At 49.2% G+C, this 18,072-nt stretch overlaps 1 protein-coding gene across 6 annotated transcripts in view; it reads left to right on the top strand.

Moving 5' to 3' along the window:
- Window positions 1–18,072, top strand: part of ehmt2 (euchromatic histone-lysine N-methyltransferase 2) — a 100,779-nt gene that overhangs the window by 30,266 nt on the left and 52,441 nt on the right. For 3 of the 6 annotated variants that reach the window (XM_072475518.1, XM_072475514.1, XM_072475520.1), the window contains exons 11-14: window positions 901–1,128; window positions 3,892–3,978; window positions 6,283–6,400; window positions 11,724–11,768. In XM_072475518.1, coding sequence (XP_072331619.1) covers window positions 901–1,128; window positions 3,892–3,978; window positions 6,283–6,400; window positions 11,724–11,768 — 478 coding nt within the window. The remainder of the gene's footprint in view (window positions 1–900; window positions 1,129–3,891; window positions 3,979–6,282; window positions 6,401–11,723; window positions 11,769–18,072) is intronic. The other 3 variants (XM_072475519.1, XM_072475516.1, XM_072475515.1) reach the window with 2 other exon arrangements.

Below are 18,072 nucleotides of genomic sequence, written 5' to 3'. Positions count from 1 at the left end.
AATCACTTACTGTCACAAGTAGGCTTCAAATGAAGTTACTGTGAAAAGCCCCTAGTCGCCACTTTCCGGCGCCTCTTAATTGGAAAAAATGAATTGGGTACTTTAAATTTATTAAAATAAAATAAACTTCAATCCCCTTGTTCTGGATTGCCTATCAGTTGCTGGCTCCACTCTCCAGTATAAACTGAGTAATAAAGCAGTAACAGTAAGCACATTTACGCAAGTCATCATTTGGTCTAAAAGGATGATAATCTTTATCATTGCCACAAGTAGGCTTACATTAACACTGCAATGAAGTTACTGTGAAAAGCCCCTAGTCGCCACATTCCGGCACCTGTTCGGGTACACAGAGGGAGAATTCAGAATGTCCAATTCACCTAACAGCACGTCTTTTGGGACTTGTGGGAGGAAACCGGAGCACCCGGAGGAAACCCACACACACGGGGAGAACGTGCAGACTCCACACGGACAGTGACCCAAGCCAGGAATCAAACTTGGGACCCTGGCGCTGTGAAGCAACAGTGCTATCCACTGTGCTACCGTGCTGATAATGGTACACATCTGTGCCAGGGTAAAGGGTAGGTCAGGCATGAGACAATGTTTTAAAGAGGTGACAAAAGTATTGGACACTGTGGCTGGGTATTAAACTGAGAAGACCCTTTGTTCTGCCTGTAATTTGTGTTGTACGAAGTGGAGGTTGACTTGCCCGTGGCAATTGTCAGTGAATAAGATTCCTCGGGTTGACTTACTCTGAAAGCAAAAAGGAAGTTGCTCTCAGATTAAAATGGGGCATGATTGGTGTTTCTGTGAAATGTGCACTAACAATTCACAATTTTTAAACTTTTGTTGGGGAAAAATATGGACAATCAGGGAAAATCATTTTGTTTATGCGCTTTCCAGAATTTGAGTGGTGCAGTGAGCAGGGCCCACCCACAGGAGGCGAAAGCAGTCACAGGTGTGGCCAGTTCAGTTCCAGTCCTGGACCTCTCGAAGGAGGCGGAGCACGAGAAGGATGACGAGCCAATGGAAGTGCTGGACGAATGGGATGCAGAGGTGGGCGATGACTTCAGTCTCTTCTATGACAGCTACTCCGTGGATGGGAGAGCAGATTCAGACAAATCCAGCAAGGTGAGCTCTGTCGTACCTGTCTCCTTCTGTCCGCACGTCTGTCTCTAAGTACACTGCACTGTTGGACAGTCAGTACTGTTTGAGGATCAGTACTGAGGGATTGCAACACTGCTTGATACTAAAAGAGTGCTGCATTGTTGGAGGTTTTAGTATTGAGGGGGTATTCTATTGTTGGAAAGTCAGTACTAGGGGACTCCGCAGTGTCAAGAGGTTAGTGCAGCACTGTGGGATATTCAGTTCTGAGAGGCGTTGCAATATTTAGACATTCAGTACAGAGCACTGCACAGTTCGGATGAGGACTGAGGAAGTGCTGCAATGTCAGACTCCATACAGAGGGGGCATCACACTATTGCAGTTCAGTACTTACTGAGTGCTGCACTGTCAGGGTCAAAAACGAAGGCATAATTTTTTAATACTGTTAGAGGGCCAGGATTGAAGGAGCGGAGCACTAACTAGAGGGTTAGAACTGAAGGGCACTGCACTGTCAGGGAGTCAGTACTGTACTCAGAGGACCAGTACTAAGGAAGTGCTGCACTGTTTCAGCATTAGTACTGAGGGGGTGCTGCACTTTTGAGGGTCAGTACTGAGCGAGCACTGCACTGTAGGAGGGTTAGTACTGAGGGAGTGCAGCGCTGTCAGCGATCATTACTGAGGGAGCACTGCACTGTAGGAGGGTCGATTCAGGGAATGCTGCACTGTCAGAGGGTCAGTACTATGGGAGCACTGCATTGTTGGAGGGTCAGCACAGTGCTGCACTGTCAGAGGGTCAGTACTGAGAAAGTGCTGCACTGTCAGTGGGTCAGTATTGAGGGAGTGCTGCACTGTCAGAGGGTCAGTACTGAGAAAGTGCTGCACTGTCAGTGGGTCAGTACTGAGGGAGGGCTGCAGTGTCAGAGGGTCAGTACTGAGGGAGGGCTGCACTGTCAGAGGGTCAGTACTGAGGGAGGGCTGCAGTGTCAGAGGGTCAGTACTGAGGGAGGGCTGCACTGTCAGAGGGTCAGTACTGAGGGAGCGCTGCACTGTTGGACGGTCAATACATAGGGACGGCTGCTGTCAGGGTCAGTACTGAGGGAGTGCTGCAATGTCAAGAGGGTCAGTACTGAGGGAGGGCTGCACTGTCAGGGGGTCAGTACTGAGTGAGAGCTGCACTGTCAGAGGACAGTACTGAGAGAGGGCTGCACTGTTGTATGGTCAGTACTGAGGGAGTGCTGCACTGTCAGAGGGTCAGTACTGAGGGAGTGCTGCACTGTCAGAGGGTCAGTACTGAGGGAGCGCTGCACTGTTGTATGGTCAGTACTGAGGGAGTGCTGCACTGTCAGAGGGTCAGTACTGAGGGAGGGCTGCACTGTCAGAGGGTCAGTACTGAGGGAGTGCTGCACTATCAGAGGGTCAGTACTGAGGGAGTGCAGCACTGTCAGAGGGTCAGTAGTGAGGGAGTGCTGCACTGTCAGAGGGTCAGTGCTGAGGGAGTGCTGCACTGTCAGAGGGTCAGTACTGAGGGAGGGCTGCAGTGTCAGAGGGTCAGTACTGAGGGAGTGCTGCAATGTCAGAGGGTCAGTACTGAGGGAGGGCTGCACTGTCGGGGGGTCAGTACTGAGTGAGAGCTGCACTGTCAGAGGGTCAGTACTGAGGGAGTGCTGCACTGTCAGAGGGTCAGTACTGGGGGAGGGCTGCAGTGTCTGAGGGTCAGTACTGAGGGAGTGCTGCAATGTCAGAGGGTCAGTACTGAGGGAGTGCAGCACTGTCAGAGGGCCAGTACTGAGGGAGGGCTGCACTGTCAGGGGGTCAGTACTGAGTGAGAGCTGCACTGTCAGAGGTCAGTGCTGAGGGAGTGCTGCACTGTTGGAGGGTCAATGCTGAGGTAGGGCTGCACTGTCGGAGGGTCAGTGCTGAGGGAGGGCTGCACTGTCAGAGGGTCAGTACTGAGGGAGTGCTGCACTGTCAGAGGGTCAGTACTGGGGGAGGGCTGCAGTGTCTGAGGGTCAGTACTGAGGGAGTGCTGCAATGTCAGAGGGTCAGTACTGAGGGAGTGCAGCACTGTCAGAGGGCCAGTACTGAGGGAGGGCTGCACTGTCAGGGGGTCAGTACTGAGTGAGAGCTGCACTGTCAGAGGTCAGTGCTGAGGGAGTGCTGCACTGTTGGAGGGTCAATGCTGTGGATGTGCTGCCATGTTAGAGGGTCAGTACTGGGGGAGTGCTGCACTGTCAGAGGGCCAGTGCTGAGGTAGGGCTGCACTGTCGGAGGGTCAGTGCTGAGGGAGGGCTGCACTGTCTTGAGGGTCAGTACTGAGGGAGTGCTGCACTGTCAGGGTCAGTACTGAGGGAGTGCCGCACTGTCGGAGGGTCAGGAGTGAGGGAGTGTTGACCTGCCAGAGGGTCAGTACCGAGGGAGTGCTGCACTGCCAGAGGGTCAGTACTGAGTGCTGCAGTGATGGAGATGCCATCTTTCAGATGAGACGTTACACTGACGTCCTGTCTGCCCACTCAGGTGGATGTGATGATCCCATGGTTGAGTTGGGAGGCAGACACTGAAATAAATTGTCTTCGTCTAGGCAGGCAGTTTATTTTTATTTACTCAACATACAGATAGAACGTGGCACCCCCTCGAGATATTTACTGAGCCTATTGGCTGATTGTGTAAGGTTACACCCACTGTGGTCACTGGCTTGGAGAGAAGCTGCCTGCAGCTATGTGGTTCATGTTTGAGCTCTCTTGTCGATGACACAAGTTAACTGAAAAGACCCGGGAATCTTTCCTCTTCCAGACGGAGGGCGATGCAGCCGAGGATCGACTGAGTGACGTGGAGGACGATGAGGAAGAACTAGAAGGTTCTGGAAACCTCTCCGATAGGGTATGTTCACATTGCAGTCCTGCCTGCCCAGTCTCTCGAAGTTCCATGAGTGTGTTGGTAGTACTCTCAACTTGGCACAGTGATGGCATCATATAAAAAAGACAAGAGGCTTGATCAAGAACATTTGGTCCACATTCTCTCCTGGTCTGGTTTTGATTGCCTGAGGCAGTGCGGGGAATTGGGACATTTTCCAAAGCATCACAACAACCCCACAAATTGTATGACAGTACTGTTGCTCTCTTGAGAATGAGCATGCATCTAAATCTGTGACTTTTCTGTGCTAAACCCGCTCAAGATTTCTTTTAAAAAGAGAGTTTCGACCTTGTGTGACTGTGTCGAGTTTGCACGTTCTCCCCGTGTGTGCGCGGGTTTCCTCCGAATGCTCCTGTTTCCTCCTACAGTCCAAAGATGTGCAGGTTAGGCGGATTTTCCATGCTAAATTGCCCTTTGTGTCCAAAGGTTAGGTGCGGTTACGGGGATTGGGCGTGGGAGTAGGTCTCAGTAGGGTGCTCTTTCAGAGGGCTAGTGAGCCAAAAAGCCTCACTCTGCACTGTAGGGATTCTATGATTCTAAGTCTCAAACCTGTGGGCAGGGTGTGCGTCTCTGTCTGTGTGTGCGTCTCTGTCTGTGTGTGCGTCTCTGTCTGTGTGTGCGTCTCTGTCTGTGTGTGCGTCTCTGTCTGTGTGTGCGTCTCTGTCTGTGTGTGCGTCTCTGTCTGTGTGTGCGTCTCTGTCTGTGTGTGCGTCTCTGTCTGTGTGTGCGTCTCTGTCTGTGTGTGCGTCTCTGTCTGTGTGTGCGTCTCTGTCTGTGTGTGCGTGCGCAGAGACAGACTTGTGAACTCTCGTGCGGATCTTGGCTTTGCAAGTTTCTATCGCACTCCTCTCCTCGTTGAAGCATTTGAGAACCACAAGGTCACAGTGACAGAAAATGGACAATGGTGGGCAGCGAGCCACAGGACTTGCAAAAGATTTGTGCCCTTAAATTTCACTGCCAGGGTGGCTGCTGCTCCTCGCAAAAGACACTTTCCTAGGTTTCTGGGATTTTAACAGCCAGGCGTCGTACCTGCTGATGCGGTCGGCTCCCAGTTTGCAGTTGCTTGCAGACCCAGTGGGATGGAGGTGGTATATCAGTTCCTTACCTAGTCTTGAACTGAGGCCGCCTGTAAAAGGCCGTTTTTAAAAAGATTCCGAGATTCATCCCGGCTTCACAAGCTTGTCAGGCAGAGCTCGCGATGTTCCCGTGGATTCCTCACCTCTGGGTTCTCCTACATGAAGGCGACGGCGCATTTTGTTCTCCTTCCATTTCCGACATCCTACTGCATTGGACGGCGTTCCCAGTCATTTAGCTCGTCGCCGCCTGTAGGATCTCGCTGTGCGCGGATTGGCTGCTGCGTCCCTTACATTACTACAGCGACCGCACTTCAAAACTGGCTTAGCTGACTGGGTAGGGCTTTAGGATGTCCCAAGGCAACGGAAGGTGCCTCAGGATCCGCAGGTGTTTCTACTGGTTGACAGGACGGACAGGGAATCTGTTTGAGTCCTCTGCTCTCCGGCCGCCTGCTGGGAGATGCAGGAGAGACCTATCAGGGCACCCTCTGCCTCCTCCCCTCCCATGTGAGAAAGTGCCAGACGACTTGCTGACTGTCTCCCTTTGTCGCTGTTGATTATTCCAATGCTCTCCCACGCATCTAAAACTCTGCTAGCTGCATCCTAAGCTCGCACAAGTTACTGCCCTCGCTGAGCTGGCATTGGCTGCTGGTCCAGCAGTGTCTCAGTTTTAATATTCTCCACCTTGATTTCACATCCTTCCATGGCCTTGCCTCCTGCCCCATGTCTCTAAATCTTTATCCCCACAGCCCTCCCAAGATATCTGCTCTCCTCCAGTGCTGGCCTCAATTTTAATCACTGCACTATTCATCTGTCTGGGTCCTAAGCTCTGGAAAGTCTTCCCTAACCCTCTCCGACTCGGCTTTCAAGAAGTTGTTTAGAGCCCACCTCTTTGACTGACATATTGGGCAGCTGCCCTCTTGTATCCTAAAGTGACTCGGCGTCAAATTTTGTTTGATCATGCTCCTGTGACACACCTTGGGACATATTGCTGTATTAAAGGCACTACATAAATACAAGTTTGTTATTGATGTTGCAGTTATCACTGCAAAGAGCTGTAGGGATTGCGCCATGTATTTGCGTTATATTCCATTGATGTGGGGCTGACAGCAGCTCAAAGTTTGTTTGCCCCGCCATTGACTTGCTGGATTTCATCGGTAACTTCTAAGAGTCACTGACCACCTCTCTGATCCCGCAGAGCTCCACCTCGAGTCTGAAAAGGAAAGGGAAGAAGAAGTGGAAGAGTGAGAGCCCGTGGGTGAAACCCACCCGAAAACGCAGAAGAAAGGATCGCATGAAGCAGGGCAAAGGAGCAGGTAGGAGGTCGTCGGCGCAGTGGGAAGGAAGGTGATTGCGTAACACGCCCTGGGAAGCTCCCCACCATTGACACCCTCCTGTCTTCCATCCATGTATTATCCCACCCGGCGCTTTCAGCAGTCGCCAATTCTAGTTAGCCGCGTTCCTGAGGTTTCATCACATGACCTCCAACCTGATTGTCCGTGACCAGTCAGAAAGTGAAAACGTTGCCCCTTCGGATGATTCGTAAACTCTGAGTCAGTCGGCCTTTCCCCTATCTCCAAACTCACATAACCTTGAGGGAGACGGTGGAATTTAAATTCAATTAATAAACCTGGAATTAAAACTACAATTGTTGCAAAAACCCATCTGGTTCACTGATGTCCTTTAGGGAAAGAGATCTGCCATCCGTACCTGACCTGGCCTACATATGACTCCAGACCCACGAGCAATGTGATTGACTCTTAAATGCCCTCTGAAATGGCCAAGCAAGCCACTCAGTTTAAGTGCAATGGGCAGCACGGTGACACAGTGGTTAGCACTGCTGCCTCACAGCGCCAAGGATCCAGGTTTGATTCTGGTTTTGGGCGACTCTGTGAATTTGCCCCTTCTCCCTGTGTCTGCATGAGTTTCCTCCGGGTGCTCCGGCTTCCTCCCACAGCCGAAAGATGTGCAGGTTAGGTGGGGCTATGGCTTACTGGGATAAGGCGGGCGAGTGAGCTTTCAGAGGCTCCATGCAGACTTGATGGGCCGAATGGCCGTCTCCTGCACTGTAGGGATTCTATGGTAATTAGGGAGAGGCAGCAAATGCTGGCCTTGTCAGTCATGTCACATCATATGAAAAAAAAGAGTTTAGAAAGGGAGTTCAAAGAAGGCCCATGTAAATTCTCCCACTGAGTAGTTTACAGCAGAGTATGAAGGATTAATTTATAACCCCTACAGACTCCAGGACAATTGTTTCCTTTGATATTCTCCGACCGCCCTCTGAAAATAAGGAACAAGAGGAGACCATTTAGTCTCGAGCTTGTTACATGCATTGCACAGAATATACAGTACAGAAACAGACCATTTAGCACCCAATGTTTTCACACAAATCAGAGAGGGACTCCTGGTTACTCTACTAATTGGCAAATAAACCAGAGGTGGGGAAACAAGATTATTTTTTATGTTGCGAGTTGTAATTTTAAGTGCACTGCCTTAAAGGCTGATGGAAGCAGATGCAGTAGCAATTTTCAGAAAGGCCAAAGTGGTGCAAGAGTTACAAGACCCGGTCTTCGTTTTGCCTCTGTCTCAAGTATACAAATAGTCGCCTGACAATGCAGAACTTGAGTTTTGCTGATAAACAGTGGAAGAGAGTTAGAAGAGCAAATCTGTAGACAGATTTATGAGTGCAAAAACACTAGGGCGGTAATCGTTGGGGACTTCAACTACCCTAACATAAATTGGGGTACTAACAGTGTGAAGAGCAAAAGATTGTTGAACTGCATCCAAGGGAACTTTTTTCCGCCAGCATGTACCGATCCCAACGAGGGGGGATGCAATTCTAGATTTTGTCTATGGTAATGAAGCTGGGCAAGTGGATGAAGTAGCAACGGGGAAGACCATTTTGGATATAGTGACCATAATATAGTTAGATTTGGCATCATTATGGAAACTGGACAAAGGTAGAACAGGAGTAAATTGGGGGAAGGCAAGTTTTACAAAGCTGAGAGGTGAGCTGGCAAGAGCAGAGTGATGCAGCTATTGGAAGGAAAAACTGTGTCAAAGCAGTGGGAGGCATTCGAAGGTGAGATTCTGTGGGCACAGTGTAGGCACGTTCCCACAAAGACAAAGGATGGTAATGCCAAATCTAGAGCTCCTTGGTGCTCCAGAAGCCGACAGACCAAGATAAAGCAGAAAAAGAAAGCTTCTGACGATCACAAAAGAGGAGATTATTGGAAACAATTCTGAGAGACAAGATAAACTGTTACTTAGAAAAGCACTGATTGATCAGAGATAGCATTGTTTTGTTTGGGGAAGATGGTGTCTTACTAACCTAATAGATTTTTTTGAGGAAGTATCAAGGAGGATTCACGAGGGTAGGGCTGTGGATGTTGCCTACGTGGATTTCAATAAGACTTTTGACAAGGTCCTACATGGCAAACTGGTCAGAAAAGTGAGATCTCATGAGATAAAGGGGAAAGTTGGATCCAAAATTTTCTCCGTGACAATAAACAAAGGATAATGGTTGATGGATGTTGTAGCGATGAAGAAGCAGTGGTGTTTCACAGGGCTCATGAATATATATGGTGTTTCATGAATATATTCATGATTTAGACTTAAATGTGGGTGGCGTGATTGGAAAAGTTATGGATGACACAAAAATGGGCCATGTAGTTGATAGTGAAGAGGATAGCGTGAACTCCAGAATGATATCAATGGTTTGGTTAACTGGACAGAGAAGTGGTCAGATTCAGTCTGGAAAAATGTGACAAACTGCATTTGGCTAGGGCAAACAAAGCAAGGGAATGCTCAATAAACGAGAAGATATTGAGAGGGGTTGAGGAAGTGAGCGATCTTGGAGTGCATGTCCACAGGTCCTTGAAGGTGGCAGGACAGGTGGACAAGGTGGGCAAGAAAGCATATGGATTGCTTTCCTTTATTGCACAAGATTATGGAATACAAAAGGAAGGATGTAATCACCCCAGAGGGTGATGGGCATTTGCAATTCACCCCCTAAATGAGTTGAGACTGAAATGCTCAACTCGTTTAATAGGCACCTGGATCTGCATCTGAAGAGCTGTAACCTGCAAGACTATATGCAAGATGCTGGAAAATGGGATTAAAATGCACAGCTAGTATATTTTCTATCTTTTTTATGGCTGGTGCAGACACGATCGACTAAATGATCTCTTTAGGCACTGTAACGTTTGTATGGTTTTATAGTTTTGTCGAAGCTTTTTATTTTGTACTTGTCGGGACAGTTACAAGAATACACTGTCAGGGGAAACAATTTATACTGTACGAGAAGAGAATGCTGTTTGGCTAGCAAGTGGACTCTTATTGGTAGAGGTGATGTCATAGAGAATGCTACTGTTGCTGGTGACTGACAGATAACTGACCAGCGTTGTTTGAAATTTCAATTAGGCCGCTTGACTCTGATTGGTCAAGACATTGTCCTGAGGAATAAACCAGCAAATCGCTGTCACTTATTTTGTTTCGCTGAAACAGACGCAATGTGGGTACATGCTCTTTCTGTCTGCAAAGGACAGGACCCTGTATATTAACATATGTTTCCAGTACATGTAAATGCGCCACACTGCATGTCCGACTGACGATCTTAAAATGATTGTCAGCATAATTCTTAGCACACTGAGGATTATTTAGCAAATGCTGCCTATATACCCAGCATCCTGCGAGATAATGGATACCCTGATCAGGCCATTTTATGCTGTATACCACACATACTCATGAAAGGACCCAAGGCCCTGGAAAATGCCCAGTCTACCTCAGATTAGCCTGGAAAGGGAAGATATCTCCAAACTTTGAGGGGCAGGTGAAGCTAACTGTTTCACACTGCGACTCTGCAGTCCCAACACGAGTGGTATCACCACTAAAAGGATGCTGCTGTCATGCCAAAAGATGTTCTGCCTGTCGCACAAATGAGTAATGTGGGTATATGAATTTTAGCACCAGTGTGATGCTAGGTCTGTAAGCTGTACTCCGCCAAAGACTGGCAAATCGTTTCAAACAGCATATCCCTCTGCTGTTCGCAACCGATAAAGTCAGACTGTACCCAGCCTGCCTGTGCTTGCAAAACTCAAAACACAGTGTCGACATTAGATGTGATTCTGCGATTGGACAACATTTGCCAGATGATCCTCAGTGTGCTAAATATTGTGTTGGCAACCAATTTAAGATTCTCAGACCGCCTCATTGTGGTGCATTTTTGCGTACTAAAGGCTACATATTTAATACACTGAGCCCTGTCCTTTGCAGACAGAAAAAAACATGTACCCACATTGCGTCTGTTTCAGTGAAACAAAGTAAGTGACAGCCATTTGCAGGTTCATTCCTCAGTACAATGCATTGACCGATCAGAGTAAAGCTGCCTAGTTTAAATTTCAAACAATGCGTGGCAGTTAACTATGAGTCACCAGTCTCAGGTCAACTGGTACATTCGCCATGGTGACACCTCTATAATCGGAGTCCACTTGTCTGCGCTATTTTCTCATTCACTTCTCATGAAGTGTAAAATGGTTGATTTCCCTTGCATTGTATTGAAATGAAATGAAAATCGCTTATTGTCACAAGTAGGCTTCAATGAAGTTACTGTGAAAAGCCCCTAGTCGCCACATTCCGGCGCCTGTTCGGGGAGGCTGGTACGGGAATTGAACCGTGCTGCTGGCCTGCTTGGTCTGCTTTAAAAGCCAGCGGTTTAGCCCAGTGATGCGCATAAGATTGAAACTTCCAACAAATTTTAAAACATTTTTTGCAACAATACTCAGGTTCTGTACGACCAAACGGCTATTTGTACAGTTGAGTTAGATGACTCTGGGGAAGGACTAATTGAATCGTTCTACCAAAGAACCAACACTGTACAGTGGGGCTGAGAGATCTCCCTTCTATGCTGCACAGTTCTATAGTCCTATGGAGATGAGCAGTTTGGTACTTGAACAGCTGATTCAAAGGTTCAATCTAAACTCTCTGTCCAAATGAATTAATTGTGCTGAGCAAGCTGTTGAGCAATTGAAGCATAGGGCAACAGATTAAGCGTGTGGTATTTCAGTATCCTATGGATGCACCTAATTGTGCTAACGTTACCCTTAATCTCAAGTGAAATGTCTTGGAAGCTGCATGCCAAACAAGAAGTGTCTCACTCCTGTGTTCTGCCAGGCTCTTGTCAATCGTATGCTGATTTCGCAAAGCTAGTGTGTAATTCGTAATTCCCCCTGCCCACCCACCATTGCTGCTGTTGTGAATCTCGTTCAATCACAAAGAAGTGGTCAAGGTGGGTAAGCTTGACCCATCTTAGTACCAGCAGTGATTCAGAAACCAGCTACAATAGCAACTTTGTGTACATCGCACCCTTGGCATAGGCGCATGCTGGGGGAAGGTGGGGGAGCATGTTGTGCCTCTGCCTATACCGCCCTCCCCAACCCCCGGAATACTACTTTACAATGACATGTGTGGTCCTATCGCCAGTGAGCAGCAGCTTCACCCTGTCTGCTTGGCTAGTCGCCATGCGGTGGCGTTCTACGCACTGCACATGGCTCTGTGTTGTAGACACCACGCAGGTGTCGTTTGTGCTTCAGTTCTTCACTTCTTCGCCCATTTTCTTCATTGATTTCCTCTTTCTGTTAGTTCCAGTGGGACAGACAACAACCGATTTCACAAAACTCAAAGAAGGTATGGATGACGACTGTGTTCTGTGCTTTGCAATTCACCTCCTCTTTTAGATAGACAGCTGTTGGACGGTCTGGCAGCCTAGAGGGGCAGGTAATCCAGAGAGAGAGGGAGAGCATACTGTTTAACTGTGGTCGAGCATGATGTGATCAAAGTCTCTATAATTGTGTGACGAATCGGGGCGTTGCTACCCTCATTCATTAACCAGGCACAAACCTGTTTACGGGGGTTGTCTCTCATTCGTCACAGGGTGATGGGACTCTTGAATTCACAAGGTTGAGGCTATGGGCAGCGCAGTGAAGTAATGAGCTTCTCCCTTGTCTTGCTGTTCTAACAAGAGATCTGTGGTCCAATCGGGCTGGTATTGTCTCTATTCTGCATTGGCAAAGCCTGGCAAGCCTTCTCGAAGGGAACATGTTACGGTTGTTTACGGCCCCATCAAACATGTTGGTTATTTTGCCATTCCCTGTCTGACTGCATCCTGGTGCACCCTCCTCACACGGGACTGCAGGAGGTCAAGGTTCACCGAAACCTTCTCAAGGCGCAGCAAGAGATGGGCAACAAACGTCACCCTTCCCAACAGGGCCCACGTCCCTGGAAATGAAACCAGAATGGGCTGCCTTGATCGGGAGTAAAACTCTTTCACACTCCCCAGACCGTGTAAGCTACTGACAGCTCCTTCACTCAGTATCGGCCTTGCTGAGTTCAAACTCCACTCCTCAGAGAGCGAATCGGACACTTGTCCCTTAACTTCAATATCATTTGCTTTGTACCCACATATCTACTTTTAATTATTCTTATGTCATTGACGCAGGAGTTAGAATGATTAGAAATTGGAATAACTATCAGCATCCAGCTAAAGTTGCTTCCACAGCACAGTCAGCACCTAGGAGTGTAGAAAATTAAAGATCTAGTTCATCTAGATCGGATAGACATTTAAGAATGGATTTGTTGTCTAATCGTAAGCAATGTTCCTGCATCAGATCTGGACGTGAGATGAGGTGTAGTGGTGGTGACCTTTGGGAACATGGGTCCAAAACCATCTGTTTCTTCCGAACCATTTACATTTAGCATAACGTCACATCCTTCATTACTCCTCTCGACACGGTAGACTCCTCGCTTCGGGTGCAAATGTTTTAATCGGCTAATGTGGGTCCTCTCACGATTGAGGAGTCTGATGCAGGATCCACAGGGATGGCCACAGGATCAGCAGTTCATGGTGGTGGTGTTTGGGGTAACTCCTGCAGCTGTGCCACCTCTGGCCTTACTCTGGGCATGTCAAACGTTGAGTTTGGCACGGGTGGTCCTTGAAACGTACTGAACCTAATTTCAGTGCTTTGCCTCCACGTGAGCTGGCCGGCTGCAGTGCTTTTCCAAGAGAGGTGGTCTGCAGTGCAGGAGTTTATGACTCTTTATATGCCTTATTCTTTCATGGCATGTGGGTGTGACAGGCAAGGCCAGCGTTTGATGTCCACCTCCAATTGCCCTTGAACTGAGTGGCCATTTCAGAGCGCAGTTAAGAGCCAACCACATTAATAGGGGGTCAATTAGGCTCGTCTTGGCGGGATGGGAGTCGGTGATTGCACCCTGTTTATTGTTCTTTGTACATTGTTTTATGCTGTTGTTGTTTGTAATGCCAAAAATACCTCATTAAAATTGTTTATTAAAAAAAAAGAGTCAACCAGATTGCTGAGGGTCTGGAGTCAAATGCAGGCCAGACCGAATGAGCATGGCAGATTTCCTTCCCTAATTTGAATTTGAATCAATTCATAAATCTGGAATTGTTCGAAAAGCGAGACCCGGGGAGAAGCGCATTACTTCACTGCTCTGCCCATTGCCTCCGCCTCACAGACTCATCACCTCGTGGCGATTTACAGACGCTCCCTTCAGCAGGTTTGTGTCTGGTTAAAAAGGGGGCAGCAAACTAAAGGACATTAGTGAAGCAGATGGGTTTTTACAAGAATCGTTGTTCGTTGTCATGGTCACTATTCCTGGGACGAGTAAAATTCTACAACAGTAAAATTGAGAATAGGGAAATCCCCGATTTATTAATTAATTTGAATTGAGTTCAAGTTTGTTGCCTTTGCATCATTTGTGCTGACCAGCTTGATGTCATTTGCCCTGACATGGTTCCTCAAACTGTATCCGGAAATATTGTTTTATAAAATACATCTGCTGAGCAGTGACTGACTGCTTCCATCGTCTCACCCACTGAAATATTGGGTCGGATTCTCTGGCCTCCCAGCCGCGTGTGTCTTGGCGGCTGGAGGTGGCGCGCCGTTAGCTGGCTGCGGGATTCACTGCTATCGCCACTGTCAATGGGAATTTCCCCTGAAGCCGACCATCAGAGTATCCCACTACCAGCGAGCGGCCGGAGAATTCCGACCATTGTTTCCTCAACATTGTTTGCTGAGTTTTGAGATTATACTGCCCCCCGGTGGCTTTTGTCTTTAATGGCCCCGAGTTGCAGAGAATATCCCCTGAGGGTTTCCCGGAGCCTCCCCCCCCCCCCCCCCCCCCCCCGTCCCCTGTAGTGGTTAAGTACAAGCTTCAATGAGCATCTGAAGCAAGACCTGGTTTACTTTTCAAGGGTCCTGCACTTTTAGCATTGACCAGAGTTTCCAGATGGTGCGGGTCGAACACCAAAGTAAAGGCAGCCAGGTGAGACCTGCAGTGGCCCAGGGATGAAGGGCTGCAGGACGAAGGCTATGGAGGGTGGGAGGGTTGGAAAACCCATACTTACGACATTCCCTTTTCTTTTGTGAAGCAGTGTTTCTGAATTTTACCTGTGAACAGCCAGGCTCTGATATTATACTTATTTCCCCTTATTCCAAACTGATCTCAAGTTGATGGTTTCTCCCCATCTGTCCTATCAATATCCTAAAAGCGTCAATGAGATGACCCCTTAACTCTATATTCCCAGGGAATGGAAGCCCTTAGTTTTTTTTTAATAAGCATTTTATTGAGGTATTTTTCGTATAACAACAACAAAATAAACAATATACATGAAACCATAAACATAGTGCAAAAGCTATTTACCTCTCGTACAGGTCCCATCCTTATTGACCCCCTACTCTACCCCCCCCCCCCGCCCCCCCAGTCTGCTGACGATAATTTCCCGCACTGAAGTCGACGAACGGTTGCCACCTCCAGGTGAACCCTAACAGTGACCCTCTCAAGGCGAACTTGAATTTCTCCAAACAGAGAAAGCTAGCCATGTCCGATAGCCAGCTCTCCGATTTCGGGGCTTTGAGTCCCTCCGTGCTAATGGTTTCCGTCTCCAGGCTACCAGGGAAGCAAGGACCAGAACGTCTGCCTCTTTCTCCTTCTGGATTCCCGGGTCTTCTGACACCCCGAAAATCGTCTCCTCTGGACTCAGCGCCACCCTTGTTTTTAACACTGTAGACATGACGTCCGCCAACCCCTGCCAAAATCCCCTAAGCTATGGACATGTCCAAAACATGTGGACATGGTTCGCTGGTCCTCCCGCACATTTTGCGCACGTGTCCTCCACCCCAAAGAATCTGCTCATCCGGGCCACTGTTATGTGAGCTCGGTGAGCAACCTTAAATTGTATCAGCCTGAGCCTGGCATCTGTTGCAGGCGTGTTGACTCTACTCAATGCGTTTGCCCAGAGACCATCCTCTATCTCACCTCCCAGCTCCTCCCACTTGCGCTTCAGCTCCTCGGTCTGCGTCTCCTCCGACCCCATCAGCTCCTTATAAATGTCTGAGACGCTCCCATCTCCCACCCACTCTCTGGAAACTACCCTGTCCTGAATCCCCCTTAGCAGTAGGAGTGGGAAGGTTGACACCTGTTTACAAAGGAAGTCCCGCACCTGAATTTGTTTCCCCTCGCCAACCCAAACTTTTCCTCCAACGCCCTCATACTCCGAAAGCTCCCCTCTATGAACATATCCCCCATCCTCTCAATCCCTGCTCTCCGCCACAACCGGAACCCCCCCGTCCATACTCCCCGGGACAAACCCGTGATTATCACAGATTGGGACCCAGACCGATGCTTCCACTGCTCCCACATGCTGCCTCCACTGGCCCCAAACGCTCAGGGCCGCCACTACCACTGGACTGGTGGAGTACCGTGCCGGCGGGAACGGCAAAGGCACAGTTACCAATGCCCCCAAACTGGTGCCCTTACATGAAGCCACCTCCATACGCACCCATGCCAACCCCTCCCCCACCACCGACTTCCTGACCATAGCTATATTAGCCGCCCAGTAATAGTTGCTAAAATTTGGGAACGCCAGCCCGCCCTCTCCCCGACTCCGCTCGAACATTACCTTCCTTACTCGCGGGGTCTTGCCTGCCCAGACGAAGCCCGTGATCACTCTGTTGACCCGCTTAAAAAAGGACCGCGGAATAAAGATGGGTAGACACTGAAATACAAATAGGAATCTCGGGAGGACCGTCATCTTCACCGTTTGCACCCTCCCAGCCAGAGACAACGGAGGCGCGTCCCATCTCCGAAAATCGTCCTTCATTTGGTCCACCAGCAGGGCCAGATTCAATTTGTGCAGCCGGTCCCATTCCCGCGCCACTTGGATGCCTCGGTACCTAAAGCTTCCCTCTACTAACTTAAACGGCAGCTCTCCCAGTCACCTCTGCTGCCCCCTCGCCTGGAACACCAACATCTCACTCTTTCCCATATTAAGCTTATACCCCAAAAACCGGCCAAATTCCCCTGCTGTGCAAGCATTCTGCTGGCCCTCTCTCCATGTTCATAGATCGCCCCCCTCGCCTTTCTCAGCTGCTCCACTGTCCTCCCTGTGGTAATGAAATGAAATTAAACGAAAATTGCTTATTGTCACAAGTAGGCTTCAATGAAGTTACTGTGAAAAGCCCCTAGTCGCCACATTCTGGCGCCTGTTCGGGGAGGCTGGTACGGGAATTGAACCGTGCTGCTGGCCTGCCTTCGTCTGCTTTAAAAGCCAGCGATTTAGCCCTGCTAAACAGTCCCTAAGTGCTAAGCCCCTGTGCTAAGCAAGCTAAACTCTGCCTGTCACCTCCGCCGTTCCCTTTAAAGCCCTGCCTCTGGGGTCTCTGCATACCTCCTATCAATCTGTAGTATCTCCTTTCCCAGTCGGTCCGTCTCTGCCCTGTCAACCTTCTGCCATGGGCCCGGATTGAGATCAGCTCCCCACTGACCACCGCCTTCAGTGCTCCCCACACCAGCACTGTTGAAATTTCCCCCATGTCATTGACCTACAGGTATCTCTGAATACATTTCCTCAGCCGCTCGCACACCCCTTCATCTGCTAAAAGTCCCACATCCAACCTCCAGTGCGGGCGCTGGTTACTGTCTTTACTAACCTGCAGGTCAACCCAGTGCGGAGCGTGGTCTGAGATTGTGATCACCGAGTACCCCGTGTCCACCACCCCAGTCAGCAAGGCCCTTCTCAAAATAAAGAAATCAATCCGGGAATACACTTTGTGCACGTGTGAATAGAAGGAGAACTCCTTCACCCTCGGCTGCCCAAATCTCCATGGATCCAACCCCCCCCCCCCAATCAGCTCCATGAACCCTCTTTGTTCCTTTGCCATTTCTGGCAGCCTGCCCGTTTTCGAGCTTGACCGGTCCAAGGCAGTGTCTAACCTAGTCCGTTACTCTAAGGTGCGTCTCCTGCAACATTATCACGTCCGCCTTCAATCCCCTAAGATGCGCGAACACATGTGCCCTTTTGACCGGCCTATTTAACCCACGAACATTCTTGGTGATCAGCCTAGTTGGGGGGCTCATTACCCCCCCCCCCCTCCTCCTCCGCCGATCAGCCATCCCATTTTTTAGGCCTGCCTCCAGCCCATGTTCCACCCCTCCACCAGTCCATCCCAAGGCAGCCCCCTCCCCCAACCTCCTCTCTGTCCCTCAGCCCAAGTCCCTCCCTCGTTAGCAGATCATTCACCCCCCCCCCCCACCCCAGTAACAACACCCTGTAACCCAACCCCTTTACTAAACCAAACATATGCACCCCCCTCCCCCCACTGTGCTTCCGACAGCTAGCCCGCCCAGCCTGCTTGGTGGCCCCCATCCCCGACGCCAGATAGTATCCCACCTATTGTTCCTTCCCCCCCCCCCCCCCCCCCACTCATACAAACAAACTCCAACATCAAACAATCCCTACACAATTGCCCAAAAGAAAAACACCAAGATCAAAACAAGCACACCTCCATCCCCCAACAGTGCAAATGAAAACCTTAACTCATTCAGCTCTACCGCTGGTTCCAAATCAATGCAAACGGCATCACAAACATCTACCATGAAACGCAAAACAAGAAACTTTTTACAAAAACAG

This window comes from Scyliorhinus torazame, chromosome 14 (assembly GCF_047496885.1).
Source record: "Scyliorhinus torazame isolate Kashiwa2021f chromosome 14, sScyTor2.1, whole genome shotgun sequence".
In the NCBI taxonomy this organism is placed as follows: domain Eukaryota; kingdom Metazoa; phylum Chordata; class Chondrichthyes; order Carcharhiniformes; family Scyliorhinidae; genus Scyliorhinus; species Scyliorhinus torazame.
Note: the sequence above shows the minus strand (reverse complement) of the source record. Positions and strands in the feature narration are given on the sequence as shown.